Genomic DNA, 20,971 nt, shown 5'->3' on the forward strand with positions numbered 1-20,971 from the left:
ACATAAGAAAAAAGAAAAAAGCCGGAAGTGGCGCTGTGGCTCAAGTGGTAGAGCACTAGCCTTGAGCTGAAGAGCTGAGGGACAGCACCCAGACCCAGAGTTCAGGCCCCACGACCGGACCCAAAAAAAAAAAAAAGAGAGAGAAAGAAGTAATATCCTATATCCAGTAAGCACACATTTCTGGGTTACGCTGACTTGTTTTCTGTTGTTATTTTATCCGCCAAGTCTACTACTTAATTACTAATTATAAATAAAATCATTATCTTTGGAGAAGAAAAAAATACTCAAAAGACAGGCCTATCTGTTATGCATTTGCTACCCCATTTATTGGTATAGCTCATTAAATAAACTTGATTTTCAAACTAAAAAAGAAGTAAGCAGCTTAGTCAAGAGTAGTGCTATAGTCCCAGATACTCAGAATGCAGAGGAAAAGATCACTTGAGCCAGGGAATTACAGGCAGCCCAGGCAACATAACAAATCTTATATATTTGAAAGTTGTTGCTTAAAATTTACTTTCTATGGGAGAACTAGTTAAAAATATTTAAATATATTTGGCACTTTGAGACTTCATTTAAGAATATGCACTCCTGAATTATATTTATAATCTGACTTGGAATTGAAATTTAATAAGTTTAATAAGGATACAATTTAATAAATTTAATAAAAAGTAAAATTTAATAAAAATAATTTTAAAAATATACATAATTAAACAATATGTATCATCATGCCTATAATTCTAACTATTCAGAAAGCTGAGATCTCAGAAAACAAATTCCTGAAACTCTTATCTTCGATTAACCAGCAAAAAGCTGGAGGCAGGGCTCAAAGGTGGAGCCTCAGCTATGAGTGAAAAAGCTGAATGAGAGCAAGAAGCCTGTAGTTGAAACCCTACTAACCTCACTAGAAAAGAAAAAAGAAAGGAAGGAAGAAGGAAGGGAGGGAGGGAGAGAGGGAAAGGAGAGAAGAGATAAAAAGAAAAGGAAGGAAGGAAGGAAGGAAGGAAGGAAGGAAGGAAAGAAGGAAGGAAGGAAGGAAGGGGGGGGGGGGAGGGAGGGAGGGAGAGAACATGTGTCATTAATATGATTTACCTATTTAATCAATTTTTTTTCCAGTCTTGGGGTTTGAACGCTGGGCCTGTATGCTATGCTCAAGTTCCTTTTGCTAAAGGCTAGAGCTCTACAACTTGAGCCACAGCATCATTTCCATCTTTTTCTGTGATTAATTGGAGATAAGAGTCTCCAGGACTTTCCTGCCAGGGCTGGCTTTGAACCACAATCCTGAGATCTTAGCCTCCTAAGTAGCTAGTATTACAGGACTGTGCCACTGGCACCAGGCTCTAATTTGTTTTCAAGTAACCAATCCAGGTATAAGTTAAGGCATAGAATCTTGGCTCAAAAACAGTTGTTTACGTAGAATTATTTTTCTGACAGCCAAAGATTATCAATGTTCTCCTTTAAAATGAAAAAAAAAAAAATAGCCCTCCCATCCTATGATTGTTTTTAATCAAATATAATAAATTTGATTTTCTTTTGATTTCTATTATGTAGAACAGATTGCCATTTAAGCATTTAAGCCATCAACTAAAGATAATAATTGTAAAGATGTTAAAATTTAAAATGTGCACCTTGGAATAGGTGAAAATGGTTTGAAAATAACCATGTTCACTGTAAGAGAAATTTTAAATGGAAAAGTAATATCTCACTCAAAAGTTTACCATTCATGTAGAACACACGTTTAACTATGCATGCATAGACAAGTAGCTGTAAATAATTTTAAGGGTTCTAATTTTTTGTTTTTATTTTACATTTTGGATTATTTCTAATTAAAAAAAAACACATAAAGAATACTAAACCAAGTAACCAGGCATCAGTGGCTCACACCTGTAATCCTAGCTACTCAGGAGGCTGAGATTTGAGGATCAAGGTTTGAAGCCAGTTCAGGAAAGACTCTCTATCTCCAATTAATCACCAAAAAAGCCAGGAGTAGCCCAGTGGCTCAAGTGGTAGAGTGCTAGCTTGGAGCAAAAAGAGCCCAAGGACAACACCCAAGCCCAGTGCAAGCCCCACACAGACCAGAAAAGAGAGAGAATATTAAACCAAGTGCAGTGGCTCATGCCTATAATCCTAGCTATTCAGAGGGCTGAAATTTGAAGGACTGGAGTTCAAAGCCAGCCCAAGAAGAAAAGTCTGAGACTCTACCTCCAAAATAACCAACAAAAAAGACAGTTCGAGGTGTGGCTCAAGTTGTAGAGCACCAGTCAAACAAGCAACCAAGTGTGAGATACTGAGTTCAAACCCCCATGTCAGTAGGAAAAAAAAGCAATTATCATCTCAGTTATACTTGTATGTTTATACAATAGACAATGCTTTTAAATAATAAATCAACAAAATCTGTATTAAGATTATATAAAATAACAGATTTAAAGAATAGAAGAGGAAATCATTCCAGGCTTTGGAAAATAATTTCACCTAAAATCAATCCAGTAAAGGAGAAATTCTAAAGAAAACTAACTCATTCCCTTACATACAGAAAAAAACAAACAAACAAACGAAACCTGAGGCACAAGCATCATATCAAACTGATGATAGACTAGGTATAAAAAGCAAGGTATAATAACTCATTCCCATATATATGAAAAACCAACCACCACCTGAGGCTCAAAAATCACATAAAGCTAAAGGTAGACTAGGCATAAAAAGCAAGGTATAATCAATTCTATTCCAAATTCCCGCTGCCTCATTAAGTATCAATAGTCATAAATATAGCATCCTGCTTTAACTGATATGGTGAAATGCTGTATTAATCAGATTATCCAGCCAAATATTCAGCCTTCTAGGGAAGATCTTTCATTAAAGAGATTGGGTGGGGCTGGGAATGTGGCTTAGTGGCAGAGTGCTTGCCTAGCGTGCATGAACCCTAGGGTTCAATTCCAAAGTAAAACAAACAGAAAAAGCCAGAAGTGTCACTGTGGCTCGAGTGGTAGAGTGTTAGCCTTGGGCAAAAGCAGCTTAGGGACAGTGCCTAGGCCCTGAGTTCAAGCCCCAGGACTGGGTGGGGAGAGAGAGAGAGAGGGAGGGCAGAGAGAGAGAGGGAGGGTGAAGGAGAGGAAGACAGAGAGGGAGAGAGAGGGAGAGGGGGAGAGAGAGATTCTGTGAATATATGGTTGTATAATTGGCCAGTGATACTTTTTCATCTGTCCATCCTTTCTCTGAAGAACTGACCTACTATTTTCTATGTAGCTCTGGTGGGGCGAACTGAAAATCTAGATTAGCTGAAGTATTCTATTCTCCTGAACGTATGAGTCAAACTTGGAGGAAACTATTTTGGCTTTTTTTATTTCTTCATTTTGTTTTATTTTTTGTCAGTCGTGGGTCTTGAACTCTGGGTCTAGGCGCTGCCCCTCAGCTTTTCAGTTCAAGGCGAGCACTCTACCACTTGAGCCACAAGGCCACTTCCTATTTTGATGTTGGGAAATGAAGCATTTCTTCTATGAAACTGTCTACACGGATACTGAAAGCATGATGTCAATAGCTACCTCACCCACCACATGTGACACAATAAAGAGGAAAAGAGAGCCATATCCACATTATCCACAGCTATTGATCCATAGAGTGCCAAGTATCATCTAATTAAAGTAGCACTAGCTGCAAATGTTAACAATGTACCATGTGATCTGGTAACAATAATCAACTGGTCAACTAAGTTTCTCTCAAAAATATGAATTACAAAACACGGGAAATACTGAACAGTTAATATAAAGGACCATTAGACAACACTGGGCCCTTAAAGGGGTATGCAAAGATAGAGAGATGTAAGGACAAAACAAGAAAACATGAATAGCTGCCAAGAGAAAGAGAGAGAGAGAGAGAGTGTGTGTGTGTGTGTGTTGGTGTTGATGTTAGTGCTTTGTTTTTCCAGAAGTGGGATCAAACAAGGTCTTTACATATGGTAGGTAAGTACTCCTCCACTGAACTACATTCCTAGCCTGAGAGTTGCATACTTCTTGCACTGTTTAAATTTCTCAGTCTTCAATTCTGAGTGCATATGAGATATAAATGAGCCCACTCGCTTAAAACATTTATGAGTCTGCAAATGGTTAATATATGTAGAGACTTACAGTTATTATAAAAAATATTTAATTCCCCTTGCTAACTCTATTTCCTTGCTCTGTGACTTTGGGTTTGGCTCTGTACCATTTATGCTAATAGGCTGCCAGCAAATTTCATGCAAGCAGAGGCTTAAAATGTGCTTTTTTACTACTGGCATTACTGGTTCAAGGATCAGAAGCATATAGACAATGTGGCATAAATACTGCATAAAGCCACCCAGTTAATCATACCTAAGTCAATCAACTTGCAGAAGGCACCTGGTGCACAAACAAAATAATGCTCATTGCTGTTTGTGATGGTGATTTGTGATTTGCCAAAACATACCTATACAATACACTAAGGACTGTGGTGCATTGTCCTCGTAAAGACGGTCCTTCATCTGATGCTGGTTCCACATATCAACTAGTCATGCTTTACGCTGGGTGTAGAGGACAGAGATTAGTAATATATCATTCTTTTCCCAGGGAGAACTATTCCAGTGAAAACAAAGTCTCCAATCAAATGGTCAAAGAATACTGGAACAAGGAGCTCCTCCTATTGTAAACGAGGGAGGAGGTTCTAAGAGGTATTAGAGAGGGCTTTACATGACAGTGAAGGTGTAAAGGATGAATAATCATTTACCAAGTGAGAAAAGGGGCTAGGCACAGTGGCCCACACAGTGCACACACACACACACACACACACACACACAGTGCACACACACACACACACACACACACACACGAGGGAGGGAGGGAGGAGAGGGAGAGAAAGGGAGAGAGGAGAGACAGAGAAATGCTTGGGACGAGTAATGTTTCAGATTCTTCTGGATTTTAAGAATATTCATATATTATTTTTATCTTGGAGATGGAACCCATGTGTACACATGAAATTCATTTGTTTTATATAACCTTTAGGCCTGAAGATAATTCTATGCCATATATTCAGTACACCTGAGTTATCATTACCATGGGTCTCATGACGTCAGGTGTAGAATTTTCCACTTGTGGTGTTATGCCTGCACTCAGAAGTTCCAAATCTGGAGCATTTCAGATTTGAGATTTCCAAGTTGGGGAAGCTAAATCTGTATGTCTATCAATAAGATGTCATTATTAACTTAAGGCTCTTAACCAAAAACAAATTCTATGACAGTGATTTTTGAAGATACTCATTTTGTCCAATAAAAACATGTATAGCATGAATAGTAAGAACCACTCGAAAGCCTGCCAATCCAGGAAAATAATAATAATCTTACTTAAATGATATGCCATAACAGCAGTAAACTACCGCTGCCTGGGACTTGAGAACAGTGCAAACGAAATAATCCCCCGACGACTAAAAGCACATCAGGGCTACCGGGGCCGGGAAACCCTTCCTTCAGTTACAGCAGTCAGAAGGGGAGCCTGGACTCTCAGCAGAAAACTTCAGGCAGAGGCGTGACACTAGGATGTAAAATCAAACCATCCACAGCCTTCGTCCCCAACGACGGGACGGAGCTGCCAGTGAGCACACATCAGAATTTCTGTCCAGCCTGCCCTCGAGGAAAGTTATCAGAACAGCAGCAAGTCGCAAGTTCTAGAAGACACTCAACAAACGCAACGCGCTCAGCCATCCCGCCGATCCCTTCAAACTACAGGACAAAACTTTCACACCGCGTGGAAAGGGAGCGAAGACAGGGCTCCCGTCCGGCTTCCGGCACTCCGCGACCCGCCGACAGCCGAGGCAGCACGCGCGGCGCCGCGTCCCCGCCCAGCCCCAGGATCGGTGACCGAGTTTCACCGGTGCGGAAGCGGGGAGGCGGGAAAACCGAAGCCGGGGGGAGGAGCCCGCGGCCGCGGCAGCGGGAGGGGGCGGCGGTTAGACCCGCGACCGGAGCCGAGTCCTGACGAGCGCCGGCCCCCCGGCTCCTCTGGAGTTTTGTCGGGAGCTCAGCCACGGTTGCCCCGCTCCCCACCAGCCCCTCCAGAGTCCTCCCTTTCGGCGGGGATGCCTGAGCAAAGAGCCAAGGGGCGCTCGTCTGGTGGCTCCGGCGACCCGGAGAACGCCCCGGGCGGCCGAGCCCGCGAGCCGCCGGCTCCCCGGTACCACGGAGGGGCGTGGCCGGGACGAAGGTGAGGCAGGCGGACTCTCCTTACCTGCCTCAGAAGCTTCCACCGCGCGGCTCCCAGGGGGGTCGAGACTGCGGCGTCTCGGGGGGCTCGGCCAACAGTCGGATCCCCGACCGCGGCTTGCTCAGTCTCGCCTGTCCCGGCGTTCACGACTTGCGACTCCATCCCACTGGAGCCGCCAGTAAGCGGAGGTGCTGTGACCACAGCTCTACTCTGTCAGGACCTGGCAACTTCTTCCCTGTCAGGACCTGTGACGCCCGGACTTCTTGCCAGAGTCCTTGGCGCGCACGCGCACCCTCCCCGAATACCGCATTTCCGGTATCCGCGTCTCCTTGGCAACCAAGGCCGCGCCGTCACTACATTGCACCAGTTTACGGATAGCCATCTTAAGTAAGGGCAAGCGGGAGCGTGAGGGGCCTGTGGCAGAGTTACTGTAACGGCGTTTCTCCTTGTTTTAGTCTTTCCTGCTTCATCTCGAGCTCATAAAATTTCCAGATAACCAAAAGGCTATATGGTTAACGTGAAATAGTCCCAAGAGGAGGGGAGGGGGGCGGGGAAGCCCTATTTATGACCACAATAAAGATGGCGAAATACGCTTAAGACTCGTGTTGGATTGGGGTTACGTAGACCGGCGTGCTGCAAACCGGGTCTGGCGCTTCGGGGTAGGTTGTAGTTCTGCTTGGTGCAGAACGCAGACTGGAGGTGGACGTGATTGGGGTGACTCGCGGTCCTCCCTGAGAACCCCGGACCCGCCCTCCTGTCTTCGCACATTTGTCACCGGAGCCAGACCCTCACTTTTCGTACGTAAGAAAATGTCCTGGGGTTGGGGGCGGGGAGGGGGGGGTGGCGGGGTAAAGTCTCTTTCCTAACCCTCCTCTCCGCACCTAGCCTCCCCGGCTTCCCCGTTTTTGACCTGCATCTCTTCAGTGGATGGTGTCTGGAACCGTTTGCTGTCTCCCCGATGGACATTTGGGAGCTATGTCCATATCCTTAGGGTGTAATGTTCCATGTGAAAATTAATAGGGAACACCCATTTTACTAGCCCTCCCATCCCTAAGCTTGCAAACTGATAACTCCCTGCCGATGAGAGATGGGTGGATTGAGGCCCTAGAGACAGGTATGGTGAATTGGAGGGCCTGTGCTTTCATTTTTGTTTGTGTCACTGCTGCTCTCCGATCCCTACTTGCCCTTTATTTTGCTGCGACATAAGAGATTAAGGGGGAGGGGATCAGATCCTGGGCAAATTTGATACACTGTGCTATAATATCAAGGGAGAGCTTATAGATGAATTCCATGATTACCTTCAACAGTGTGCTACATACTTAGATTATTCCTTTGTTAATATTGTTGAGCTTTTACTGTGTGCCAGGCTAAGATCCTCACACAAAATGTCTCATTTTATTCTTAACACTCCAAAAGTAAATGATGTCATTATTTTAGTTTTGCAGATAAAGACACTGAGGCCCAAAGATGCATGAAGTTAAAGGACACAGTCCAGATCTCTGTACTGTTTACTTAGCTAGCTATCAAGGTCAAAAAGAACCTACCTCCCAGCAGAAACCAGAGATAGCCTCACATTTTATTGGAGCTATTGCAGTGTTATTTTTTTTTTAATTTAAAAGTCTATTATTCTTTTACTGTTAAAGTCCACTAGTTTATATCCAAGATATGAAGCCAAACCAGATTGGACTTTTTCCTGCACACAGCTATCCAAGTGACATAGACATATATTCAAACCTCCCAAAGCTAGTTTGCTTACAAAGCAAATGAGCATCATAACAGCTAATTCATCGAATACATATGAAGTTTAAATTAGACAAAGTAGATAAAAAGCATCTGGCACATAGTCAACACTCAACAAATATTAATCTCTCTTTAATAAGTAGTTATAAACATACATTTATAATTATTACCAAACTTATTTTGCTTTTTAAAGCACTAACAGTTACTAAGATTCCCCATTAAAACTGCACTTACTTGCAAATTTTTATTTTGTTTCTTGTTTTCTGTTTTTTGTTTTAGTTTGTTCCTATGTGTACCAGAATCAGTGCTGCATAGCTTCAGCCTAGTAAAATTGACTTTATAAATGAACTTTCAACTCACATCTGCCAAGAAGTTTGAATGAAACTTTAACTCATACAAATTTGTTGCTTTTTTTAAAAATGTATTTGGTGTAAGTTATAAGCTGTCTGTAGCTAAGGTGTACATGGCCCTGGGATAAGACCAGACAATCTTAGATGCTCTGAGAACCTAGTATTGTATACTCATATATGTATATAAAATCAACCACATGCTGGCAGACCTAAAGGGAGCATAAACCAGGGACTTTGATACCATGCAGCAGAAGACCCAGTTATTTCTCCAAGCACTGAAGTATAGTTTTCCTCACCTTGGGAAATACATGCAGAAAAAGCATTTGAATCACTGTATCTACGCTGATCATTATTATGGTAGAATAAAATTGAGAACATGTCACCTAACCAAGTGTCTGCAAAATAAACCCAAGATACCAAAGTTAGCAAGAAACATCCCAAGTCGGAGCTTCTCATGTAAGGTATGGACTGTTTAACTGTTTAACCTATGTATAGGTCATAAGACTAATTTTAGTCTAAAGAATGGGTAAGATATCAGTTTTTTCTCAGTAATTCTAATTTGATTTTAAAGTTTTCTGAGCTCTGTTGTTTGTAGTTAAATATAAGTATGAAAGAGTATGCATATCAATATAGTTAAAATGTAATATATTAAAATGTAAATTCATAAAATGTGATTCAACTCAGGACTTCCTTCATATGGCTGCCAATGTGTTTCAAACTATAATTCTGCTTTCTAAACTTCCTAAAATATCAAATTTATAGTCTTAAACCTAATAATAATGCTTATTGCTTTATGTTACAGTAAAAAAAGAAAAAGACATGTAATTGTTATTTTTTGACTACTCTTAGAAAGACACTCAGATTATTGTACCGTTGAGCATTGAACTCAACTTTGAGGACTTGATTATTCTTATACATAGAGTGACCACAAATTCCAGTTTGCCTGGGTCATTCTACACCTGTTGTCCCTGTGTAATTATTAATAGTCCTCTTTCCTCTCAAGGAAAGACAGTTAAGATGTTAAAGTATATGGTCATCCTACCTATTTTAAATTAAGCTATTTTTGCTTCTGCCTCTTTGACAGCCCCTAACTTTTACTTATGTTCCTTAAATTCCTTAATTTACGTTTGGGAGCCAGATGTCAGTGGCTCACACCTGTAATCCTAACTACTCAGGAGGCTGAGATCTGAGGATCACAGTTCAAAGCCAGCCTGTGCAGGATATTCACAAACCATCCTGCATAGGCTGGCTTTGAACTCTTATCTCCAGGTAGCTACCACAAAGCCAAAATGGCACTTTGGCTCACAGTAGTACACAGCACTAGGCTTGAACACGAGAGCTCAGAACAGTGCCCAGGCCCTCAGTTCAAGCCCCGGGACTAGCGCACACCTACACACACACACACACACACACACTTCACATGATATTCTGCAATATTTTTGCATATTTTGATATTATAATTTCAGATTTCTGTTGTTTTTCTGCATACTGATTTTTCTTTTGCTTTGTTTTGGCTTTCTCTTATTGTAGATACTGCATGTAGATATATGTTATAAAAGTTGTTATTTTAGCAATTTTTAAATGTAGAACTTAGTGGTATTATAGTCATAATGTTTTGCAACAACACCAGTATTCCCAAAACCCTGTTAGTACCCCTCCAAAGTATACTCTTTGAGAAATACTTTCACTTTCCCTCAGCCCCTTGTACATCTAATCTATTTTCTGACTGAATTTTTCTGTTTCATGCATATTAGATAGATATATATAATACTTCCTTTTTTGATTGGTTTATTTTAAATAAATAAGAATATACAAGATTTACCTATGTCCTAGAATATTTCAGAACTTCCTTTCTTTGCACATTTTTATTAATGCATATTAATTGAACAATGTGGAGGTTTCATTGTGATATTTTCACACATGGATATGATGTTCTTTGATCATATTCAGCTCCTGTATTATTACTCTCTTTTTATAGTGATAATCTCTTACATATATAATCCACGTTTTATTGAAGTTGCTATTCGTTTATCTTTTGCTGGGTACGTGGGCAGTTTATTTCTTTTTAATTTTTTGCATCTTATTTTACTTCATTTCTCTATAGTTTTTATTCAGCTTTTGTTCTTCTCTTGGCTTATACTGATTTGAAATATATTAGCTTCTCTTGCACTTAATTTTTATTTTTGTTTTAATACAGCAATACCTACTAGACTAAATTTTGGATCTTCAGGATAGTAATTTTATTTTATTTTTTCTATTTTTTATTTTTTTTGCTAGTCCCGGGGCCTGAACTCTGGGCCTGGGTACTATTCCCATAGTCCTTTTTGCTCAAGGCTAGTGCTCTTCCACCTAAGCTGCAGTGCCACTTCTAGCTTTTTCTATGATTAATTGGAGATAAGAGTCTTATGGACTTTCCTGCCTGGGCTGGCTTCAAACCGTTACCCTCAGATCTCAGCCTCCTAAGTAATGAAGATTACAGGTTTGAGCCACTGGTGCCCAGCTTTAGTTTATATTCTTTAGGGGATATTCTATATACATAGTTTATAAATAGTAGGTGGAGATTACTGTCAGTGTAGCAGCTGTGAGGTTAGCTCACACTCTAAATGAGATTCACTGTTTTCCTTGTTTGTCCCTGAAGCAACTTTTCAGTTCTCTCTCACAGATTACCACTCCTACAGTGTATATCTTGATTCAGTGACTAACAATAGTAGCTGTTATAGTAAATTTTTTTAACTTTGTAAAGCAGTTTTGTTTTTGCACATTGTATATCATCCATCCTTTCTATGATAAATTACGTGATCAAAAAGCTGGAGCGGTTTTATAGATTTTCCTGTTATTGTGAGTATGCCCTAAACAAGAATGTAGTTCTTCCTTCAGCAGGTATCAACTGAACTGCAACTGTGTCCACTCTTAGAAGTTACAGTAAAGTGGGGGGGAGAAGGGGCAAAAAGTAAATGGATCTCTTTAAAGACCTTTATAAATTGACTAAAGAACAAGAGAAGGTAACTTGTATAATAGCAATACTATAAAGCAAAAGAAGTAGCCATGACTGGTGTGACTTGTACTCATCAAGAATATTTATTTTCTTGGCTGAAAAAATACTTATTTTCTTGGTTCAGCCTTTAGAGAACACCAAGGTTCAATTTGGTTCTCCAAGAAATAATACCTCTTTCTGAGTTATCTTAGCAATAAATTAGCACATACATGTTGACAAATGCCAACTTCTGCAGTGTAGGTATATATCAGAAATCCTGGGGAGCTTATCAGAAATGCAGATTCCTAGATCTCACCTATGTCTACTGAATGGAATCTCTATAGTTGAGCCTTAAAGTCTCTTAGTTAGCTAGTTGGTTAGTTAATTTCTTTGTTTATGAGGTAGGATCTTGCTTTGTTGCCAGGCTGCTCTCAGACTCTGGGCTCAAGCAGTCCTGCTACCTTAACCTACACAGAGTAATAGGTACCACTAACACTGGGATAAAAATTGTTTTACTCAATTTTAAAAACCTTGTTCAAGGCCAGGTGCCAGTGGTTCATGCCTGTGTATATTTTATATATTTTAATTTATATGTATTTTTTTTCTCTTTTTTTTTTGGTAGTGCCAGGGTTTGAACTCTGGGCCTGGGTACTGTCCTCTGAAGCCCTTTTTGCTCGAGGGTAGTACTCTGCCACCTAAGCCACAGTGCTACTTCCAGCTTTTTCTGTGATTAATTTTAAGTACCTCAGGTAATTCTGAAATTCTAACTTGCCACTGACAGTGCACATGTATTTAGAAACTAGACATCTTAGTGATGAATTCAATCCAGTGTGAAGTTCTTTTTGGAACTATAGCTCACTTACTGTAGCATTCTTAGCAGTATCTCATGTTATTATATACATAATCCATTTTCTTAGGACAAGCACGTAAGTTGTTTCCAACCTCCAAACTTAACACACACACACCACACACACGGGATACATTGTGCTTTGCATTTAAAAAAAAAAGTGTGTGTGTGTGTTACTCTTTTTCTTAAGTATATACATAAAGTTGGAATTCCTGATTGTGTACACATGCTAACATTATGGCCAAATTAATTTCCAAATGAGTGACACCAATATGAGCAAAGAATATATGAGAACTTTGCATCTGAATAATTTTAATATTAACAGATCTTTACCTTTTTGCCTCTGACAAGTAAATAATAGGTCAGTCTTACTCAGTTTCATTGCCCTGATTAATGATGAGAGTAAGCATTTTGCATATGCTTATTGACCTTATTGGTTTATGTTATTGAATTGTTTATTGGGCATTGTTTGCCTTTTTCTTACTGATTCATTAGAATTCTTTCCATGTCTTTTTATGTCCTTTGTCTTTTATGTGACAAATATTCATATTTGTTTCATCTTTTTTGCTTTATAATGTCTTTTTTTCCTTTTTCTTTTTTAACCAGTGTTAAGGATGAAACCCAGCATGCTAAGCAAGCGTTCTACCTCTGAGCTATATTTCCAGCCCTATAATCGTTTGTTGAATAAGGGTTCTTTTCAATTTTATATTTTGTACTATTTTATTCAACTCAGAAAATACATGTTAAATACTTACTATGCACAATTCTCTGCATTGGGCCTGTAGCAATGAATAAACAAAAATGTCTCCCTTCATACTCCTATATCCTACATGGTGGGAGCAGTATGAGGAGAAAATAAAGGTCTGAGTGAAATAAAAAATATATTACTTCTGGCCGGGCATCGGTGGCTCACACCTGTAATCAATCCTAGCTACTCAGGAGGCTAAGATCTGAGGATCAAGGTTCAAAGCCACCCAGGCAGGAATGTCCTTGAGACTTTCACGAAACCGGAAGTGGCACTGTGGCCCAAGTGGTAAGGCGCTCACCTTGAGCTGAAGAGCTGAGGGACAGTGCCCAGGCCCAGAGTTCAAGCCACACAACCGACAAAAAAAATATGTATGTGTGTTGTGTGTGTTTGTGTGTGTGTGTGTACAAACACACACACACATAAAACTTCTTAGCAATAAGCCACAGGACTCAGCAAGTTCTCAGAAACTGAGGTACACACAAACCTAATGTGTTTAAGAAACTTGTTGACCCATGTGGGGAGTAAGTGGACACAGTTGAAGTATAGTACAGGTTTTAGCATCCCTAAACTGGAAATTTGAAATACTCTAAAATAACATTTCTGGTTTTCTAGGTTGGGATACTCAACCAGTGAAGTCTGTCCCAACATTCCAAATTTCAAAACACTTCTGATCATAAGCATATTGGATAAAGGATGCTTAACCTACAGTAGATATTTACTTACATTATCCTTAATTCTTTCCATACGTTTGTGTAATTTTTACACAAATAATATTAATGGGTAATATTTTAATGGATGAGGTCAGCAGAGTAATCAAGAGGATTCACTAGGAACTTGTAAAACACTATAAGAATTCTTACTTTTCCTCTCAAGTAAGATGGAAAACCACTTCAAATAGAGACGTTATATCATCTCCCTTTAGTCTCATTCTAGGCCTTTTGTCCATAATAGCCTAGAAGGCAAGAGCAAAAGCTGAGAAAACACTTAAGGTTTTAGCAGTAATCTAAGAAGGAGATAATGGTAGGGCCACAAGAATGGTACCAAAGTCTAAGTATGAGAAGTGGCTAAATTCTAGATATAGAATTGAAAGGATGTAGCCATTTCGTGTTGGTGGCAGATGAGAGAGGAAAGGCAACCTTTTAAATCCTTTAAGGCAGCAGCTGGGAAGAGTTTGTCATTTACAGGAATAGAAAGGACTGAGTAGACATAAGGGTTGCATTTTTTGTGCTTCTGTGTTTGTTTGTTTGGGGAGTTGTGTAAAGGGAGTATATAGGGAACTAGGAGTTCTGTTCTGTGTATTTTTTTAACATATCTATTAGATATCCCAGTGAAATCTTGCGAAGAGTTTGATGCACAATTTTCAACTTGTTCTAGGGAAAGGTTCAGACTACAGTGGTGAATGTGGGAGTGTTCAGCATATAAATAGCATTTAAGGTCATGACTGGATGATATCATCAAAGGATTTAGAGCAGACTGAATAAGAGAAGTAATCCAGGAACTGAGCCCTGGGCATGCCAATGTTGAGAAGTCAGAGTTAAGTAGAGACTAGCAGGGGATTCGAGGTTGTCCAGTGAAAGGGGAGAAAAACAAGGAGAATAAGGCATTGTGGATGCTAAGGAAAAGTGTGATCAACTGTACCATGATGCTTAAGAAAGCAATTTATAATCTGTAGAGTATACTTTACTATGGTACAAATGTTATATTCTACAATATTCTTTCACATAATTGTTTTAAATACTATTGATGATTTTCGTCACTTGAGCTCTCTAAAGGATTAATTTCTAATTCTATTTTCTGCATTTATTTGCTTGTATCATATACTGAACACCATCCTTTTTGTCCTTAGTCATTTTTAATGTTTTTTTTTATGTTAAGGGTTACTTGTTTCTCATTTACTTGTAAATTTTAATTTTTTCAATGTATTATAATCAACTATAGATCTAATTTTTTTCTTTTTTTTTTTTCTTTTTTCTTCCTTTTTTGCCAGTCCTGGTACTTGAACTCTGAGTCTGGGTGCTGTCCCTGAGATTTTGTGCTCAAGGCTATCACTTGAGCCACAGCTCCACTTCTGGCTTTTTTGGTGGTTTGGTAGAGATTAGAGTCTCACAGACTTTCCTGCACAGGCCAGCTTTGAACCACAGTCCTCAGATCTTAGCCTCCTGAGTAGCTATGATTATAGGTATGAGCCACTAGCACCCCGCATCCTAATTATTTTTATGCTTAAATTAGCCCTAATGTGATTAGAAGGAACCCCTTCAAACTGCCACCTTGTATTATATTATCATGTCTTTATTAATCTTTGAGCTCTTCCCTACTTGCTGGTACAAGATTTCCCAAACCTTATCGATCTATATTTGGAATTAATGATTTATTAATGGTACCATCTTGACTAAAAGGCTATCCAGTGTCTTTCTAATTTTGTCTTTAGAGCTCAACATTTTTACCATAATAAAATTACACATTTTATTCTTGTATTTTATAACAGTTTTCATTGTTAAAGTAGTTATATGGTGAGCCACTCTGAAAGAGTACTACTTTTTGCCACTAACAGAATTATAGTCTACATGTAACCTTCTATAAATTTCATTAAGACAGTCAAAGAATACTATTGCTCTCAATTATTTTGGTTCAGATATACTTAATGTATTTGGATTTATGCCAGAAGAAAAAGTTAATTAGGAATATAAATTATGTTGCTTTTAGCCCTGTATTAGTTATGGTTTGCAGTAAGAATGGGTCTTTTAAACTGATAGAGCCTGGCTCTATGACCTATATTCAATATGCTAGAAGCTGCAGATACTGTTTATAACTATCCTGGAGGCAGGATATTAATAGGGATTACAGAATACACAAACCCATATTTAGAATTGAAGTCACTCACATTGATATGATAGAGTATTAAGATAAATTTCTAGTAATGTTCTGATGTATAATGTAATGTTTAAGGGTGTTGTTAGAGCACTATTAATACATTATATCTTACTACTTTTAAATATCCTATGTAGAAATATTTGAAAATGATTAGTGGAGTTTCCATATTTGGACTTCAAATAAGTATAACAAACTTCACAATATGATTAGAAGTAAAGGGTGAATAATTGAGATCACCATATCAATCATTATCACTAGTCAGTTTCTCTAGCTCAGTAAAGCACTCCAAAATTTATAACTTGGCACAAAAAAAAGTTTGCATTTAATCCATTACTTTTTGTTTTATTCATGTATTTAATTTTAGATTATAAATTTGCACTAGAAGCTATATTTATAACGTTCACTCTCTACAATATTGGTTAAGACTCATGAATATTCTTCTGCAATCAATTTCTAGTAGGCTTAGTGCCTCCTCTAGCACAAATCTCCGCAACAGTTCTCATCTTTGGCAGAGAGCTAAAGAGTTGAAATTGCTGACTAGAATTCTTTTGTTTAAATAAGACAAACTACTGGAGTGTTGAGTTATAAACCACCACCGTTTATATGACTTTTTAAGTTTTGTCTTACTCAAATTTTAAAGATTCATGTGATAATTATCTGCTTAGCACAGGTCAACTAAAGCTCTTACTTGGATACGCTGAGTAAAATCCAATGTTTATTAATCTTTCATCTGTGTATTTACTTGTGGTCAGTTATTTTCCAATTTTCCCTTCTCCTTCTCCTTCTCCTTCTCCTTCTCCTGTCAGTTGTGAGGCTTGAACTCTGGGCTTGGGTGCTGTCCCTGCACTCTTCAGCTCAAGGCAAGCACTCTACCGCTTGAACCACAGCGCCACTTCCCCTTTCTTCTTATTATAAAGTGAGTTGTTCCTTTAAAGTAAAAAAGAAGTTTATTTTGTAAGACATTTTTGAGGAGAGGGTTGCTTTATCTCTACTAGAAGAAAACTGAGTGATAATCAATGTGACTGTAAATAAAATAACAATATCTATTAGTAAAGATATTTTCCTCTTCAATAATTACCTCCTAGTAGAGGTATTTCAATACTTATAAACTCAACAGGCTGCATTTTTCCCACCTTTCATTCCTTACTACTAAATATGTAAAAGTACAGAGTTTCTTTTCCTCTTTAATTGTGTATGACTCTTTCTTGCAGCATATCTAGACATTCTCCAGAGTACTTCTACATTTTAAGGACTTAGCCACTTAAAATCATAACCAAGTGTCTACCTTATTTTCTTTGTGTATAGTTTTAAACTAAAAACAGATCATTTTATTGATGAGCTTAAAGAAAAACATTGAGGAGAGGGAAGCAGGCAAAGAGAGGGAAGAAGAGCAAATATGGTCATAATCTATGAACATGTGTGAATATGGAACAAAGAAACCCTGTGTGATTGGTTGGGGAAAGGGAAGAACGAGAAGAATGGAGGGGGGATGACCGATCAAGATGCATTGTATCCATCAGTAAACATGTTAAATGAAACATTCTTGTGCAATAGTTGATACTAATAAAGGCAAACAAAAATATATTTAGCATTTAATTAACCCATATAGATCTAACATTGTGATCTTTAAACAGTAAAGGTATTTTTCCTAATTCTAAATATTTTGATCATACCAACAAAACTTTTTCTAGGATCTTCTGCCTATTAAGCAAGAAAAAGGAAAATCCCTTACAGAAAACATGGATGCATTTGAAAAAGTGAGAACAAAATTAGAAACACAGCCACAAGAAGAATATGAAATAATCAATGCAGAGGTAGGATATATCGTATCTTTCTGTAAAAAGAAAAAATATTTTGCCCATTAAAATGCAATTTTAATTTCTAAACACAATTTTAATTTGTAAGCATAATCCCACATCAGTTACATGGTGTTTACCTTATGCTGGCAACTTTGAAACAGCAAAGATTAAGCAGGGTATGTCTTATAAATAAATGTCAAGGGCTGGGAAGGTTGCTCAGTGGTAGAGCACTTGCCTTGCATGCTCGAGGCCCTGGGTTCGATTCCTCAGCACCACATAAGCAAAAAGAAAAAAGCCAGAAGTGGCACTGTGGCTCAAGTGGTAGAGCACTAGCCTTGAGCTGAAGAGCTGAGGGACAGCGCCCAGACCCAGAGTTCAGGCCCCACGACCGGACCCAAAAAAAAAAATGTCAAAATCAAACCTTAGGTAAATTTCAAAGTATAATATATTCTAATTTGGAGGAACAGCCAGTTCTAATTTTTTTCAAGTTTCAAAAACTTCAAATGAAACCATTTATTTCTTTATTATTTGAAATGTATCTGCTTGCTCTGTGTGTTTTAATAAGAAAAACTAATTCAGTAAAGCCAAGTGTCTATATAACTATTTTGTAGTTACCAATCATAAATATTCAACTGATGTAGATTGAACTCTGAAAATTTGTCAATAAAACTAGAAAACAGAACCTTAGATTGTAAATAAATATTAGAAATGAAAAATCCAAAGTAAAAACCACAAGGTAAAAATTCCAGATTCAAGCTGAGTGCTGATGGCTCATGCCTGTAGTCCTAGCTACTCAAGAAGCTGAGATCTGATTACAGCTTAAAATCAGCCCAAGCAAGAAAATCTGAGATTGTTCACAGAAAATTGGAAGTGGAGCTGTGGCTCCCAGTGGTAAAGCATGAGCCTTTAACAAAAAAGTTCAGGAACAGTGCCCAGGCCCTCAGTTCAAGCCCCAGGATCTCCATGCATGCACATGCGTGCGCGTGCACACACACACACACATACACACACACAAATACAGATTCAGATAATGCATTCCTTTCTTTTTCTTTTCTTTTCTTGCCACTCCTAGGGCTTGAACTCTGGGCCTGGATGCTGTCCTGTGCTTTCTTGTTCAAGGCTAGCACTCTACCATTTGAGCCACAGCACCACTTCTGGTTTTTTCTGTGATTAATTGAGGATAAGAGTCTCATGGACTTTCCTGCCCAGGGTAGCTTGAACAGTGATCCTCAGATCTTAGCCTCCTGAGTAGCTAAGATTGCAGGCATGAACTACCCGCACCAGGCTCAGATAATGTGTTTTAAGCTATCTGAAATCACATAAATCAGTCAGTTGCAATTAAGATGTAGGTGTTAGTCAAGAATATTGCTCATATTTGATAGTATTTCATTTCCCAGAGTCAGGCTATGTTTATCTCCACACAGAGGATAATATACTTTGTATTAAATAAAGTCAAGACTATTCAGTTGATAATGACTGTGATTTTAAAGGAAAGAATAGCAGAAAGGTACTGACTTCATTTCAAGCTAGTTTGAGGAGTAGTTTTCTTCTCTGCATTATTTTGGATTATCTTAAAGATGCTACATGATTCTATTAACTGAATCTCATCTTACAGATAGCACATGTTCTCAAATTATACCTAACGTGGCTTATACATGCATAAGAATCAACATCTTTATATATCTTTAGTTTATATTATTTTGTTTGTATCTTTTGCATTGTCTCATGGATTTATGACTTTTCTATTTATGTTTCAGAAACCCCTGTAGTGATTCTGAACATAAGAAAATGATTATCTAACTATATTGTAAAAAGTGATGATTTTATATTTCATATATGTTCATTCGTATACTTAAACAGATCTTCTTATTATAAAAGATGATTTTTTTATTTGAAGCATTCAGATCATTAAACAGTTAAATTGCTATTAAGTAAATCATGTTTCTTTTCATTGTCAGATTAAGCATGGTGGTTTTGTTTATTATCAAGAAGGCTGTTGCTTGGTTCGGTCCAAAGATGAGGAAGGTATATCATGGTTTTTTTCTTCAAGATGCTCTGATTTTTGATGTTTTACAATTTTTATATGGTATTTAATGGTAATTTCTCAAAGATAAAGAAGACTTTTCTAAAGATTATTTCTGAATTTTCTTTTTTTTAAGTATCTGCGTTTGTTTAAAACATATTTAATAGCTACACTTAAAATTTGGCAGGCGTTTATCTAGGAGAGTGGAAATTGAGATGGTAGTACACCTGACACACCACATAAATTATTCAATGCTATTTGTATTCTCTTACTTTTTAAGCTCTGATAGTAGACTACACTATAATACAATCAAACAATATCTTGGTTAGTGCATAGAATAGTATCAAATGCATAGAATATTATTAAATAACTAATGCCAGTTTATGTTTGTTGTCATTGTTGAATGAAAGTAGAATATGTTCTTTGATAGAGGGGGAATTTTAATTTTAAATATTAAATAGTTTTTATATTATGTATATTTTTGTGATTTTTTTCCCACACTTTACTTATGCAGCAGACAGTGATAATTATGAAGTTTTATTCAACTTGGAAGAACTTAAATTAGACCAGCCCTTCATTGACTGTATCAGAGTTGCTCCAGATGAAAAATATGTGGCTGCCAAGATAAGAACTGAGGAATCTGAAGCATCTACCTGTGTAGTTGTAAAACTTAGTGATCAGCCTGTAATGGAAGCTTCTTTCCCAAATGTGTCTAGTTTGGGTAAGTCTCCAACCAAAATATACTTGTGTCTTTTTTTTTTTTTTAGGCATTTATTTTTAATTGTGAGGGGTTATAATTACATGGGCAAAGTAATGAGTACATTTCTTATCAAGCATTGTTGCCTCCTCCTTTGTTTCCCCTTCCCATCCATTCCGATCTCCTCCCCCCGCCCCCCCTTCCTTGTCTTAAAGGCAACATTAAGAGAAATGTTCACACTTTTGAAACTTTTTTTTGCCCATGTAAATGAAGGGGAAAGTGAATGCCTAATATATGTTCTCCCTGTGGACCACAGATCTATCTGTGTGTGTGTGTGTGTGTGTGTATGCATATATGGTTAGACTTAAGGGTTTTAGTGGCTGCACACATATCTGTGTGTGTGTGTGTGTGTGTGTGTGTGTATGGTTAGACTTAAGGGTTTTAGTGGCTGTACACATTCCTATAATACCAGCAACTTGGGAAGCAAAGATTGGAGCATTATGATTCAAGGCTAACTCAGGCAAAAATTACAGAGACTCATTTACAAAAAAAAATTATAGGTCTGGGAATGTGGCCTAGTGGTAGAGTGCTTGCCTAGCATGCATGAAGCCCTAGGTTTGATCCCTCAGTACCACATACACAGAAAAAGGCAGAAGTGGTGCTGTGGTTCAAGTGGTAGAGTACTGGCCTTAAACAAAAGAAGCTCAGAGACAGTGCCCGGG

The 20,971-nt window shown here is 38.2% G+C and overlaps 2 protein-coding genes across 5 annotated transcripts in view; one reads left to right on the forward strand and one right to left on the reverse strand.

Moving 5' to 3' along the window:
- The window catches only part of Camkmt (calmodulin-lysine N-methyltransferase), a 355,009-nt gene extending 348,343 nt beyond the window's left edge, over positions 1 to 6,666 (reverse strand). The window contains exon 1 of one of the 2 annotated variants that reach the window (XM_042675543.1): positions 6,225 to 6,666. In XM_042675543.1, coding sequence (XP_042531477.1) covers positions 6,225 to 6,362 — 138 coding nt within the window. In that variant the 5' untranslated portion in view covers positions 6,363 to 6,666. The remainder of the gene's footprint in view (positions 1 to 6,224) is intronic. The other variant, XM_042675542.1, reaches the window with a different exon arrangement.
- Positions 6,667 to 6,810: 144 nt separating this feature from the next.
- Prepl (prolyl endopeptidase like) overlaps positions 6,811 to 20,971 on the forward strand; it is a 34,365-nt gene continuing 20,204 nt past the window's right edge. Inside the window, exons 1-5 of one of the 3 annotated variants that reach the window (XM_042675382.1) lie at positions 6,811 to 6,997; positions 8,220 to 8,751; positions 17,422 to 17,544; positions 19,488 to 19,554; positions 20,067 to 20,273. In XM_042675382.1, coding sequence (XP_042531316.1) covers positions 8,533 to 8,751; positions 17,422 to 17,544; positions 19,488 to 19,554; positions 20,067 to 20,273 — 616 coding nt within the window. In that variant the 5' untranslated portion in view covers positions 6,811 to 6,997; positions 8,220 to 8,532. The remainder of the gene's footprint in view (positions 6,998 to 8,219; positions 8,752 to 17,421; positions 17,545 to 19,487; positions 19,555 to 20,066; positions 20,274 to 20,971) is intronic. The other 2 variants (XM_042675383.1, XM_042675384.1) reach the window with 2 other exon arrangements.

The sequence above is a fragment of the Dipodomys spectabilis genome, unplaced genomic scaffold (assembly GCF_019054845.1).
Source record: "Dipodomys spectabilis isolate Male_0828 unplaced genomic scaffold, ASM1905484v1 ptg000026l, whole genome shotgun sequence".
Classification (NCBI taxonomy): domain Eukaryota; kingdom Metazoa; phylum Chordata; class Mammalia; order Rodentia; family Heteromyidae; genus Dipodomys; species Dipodomys spectabilis.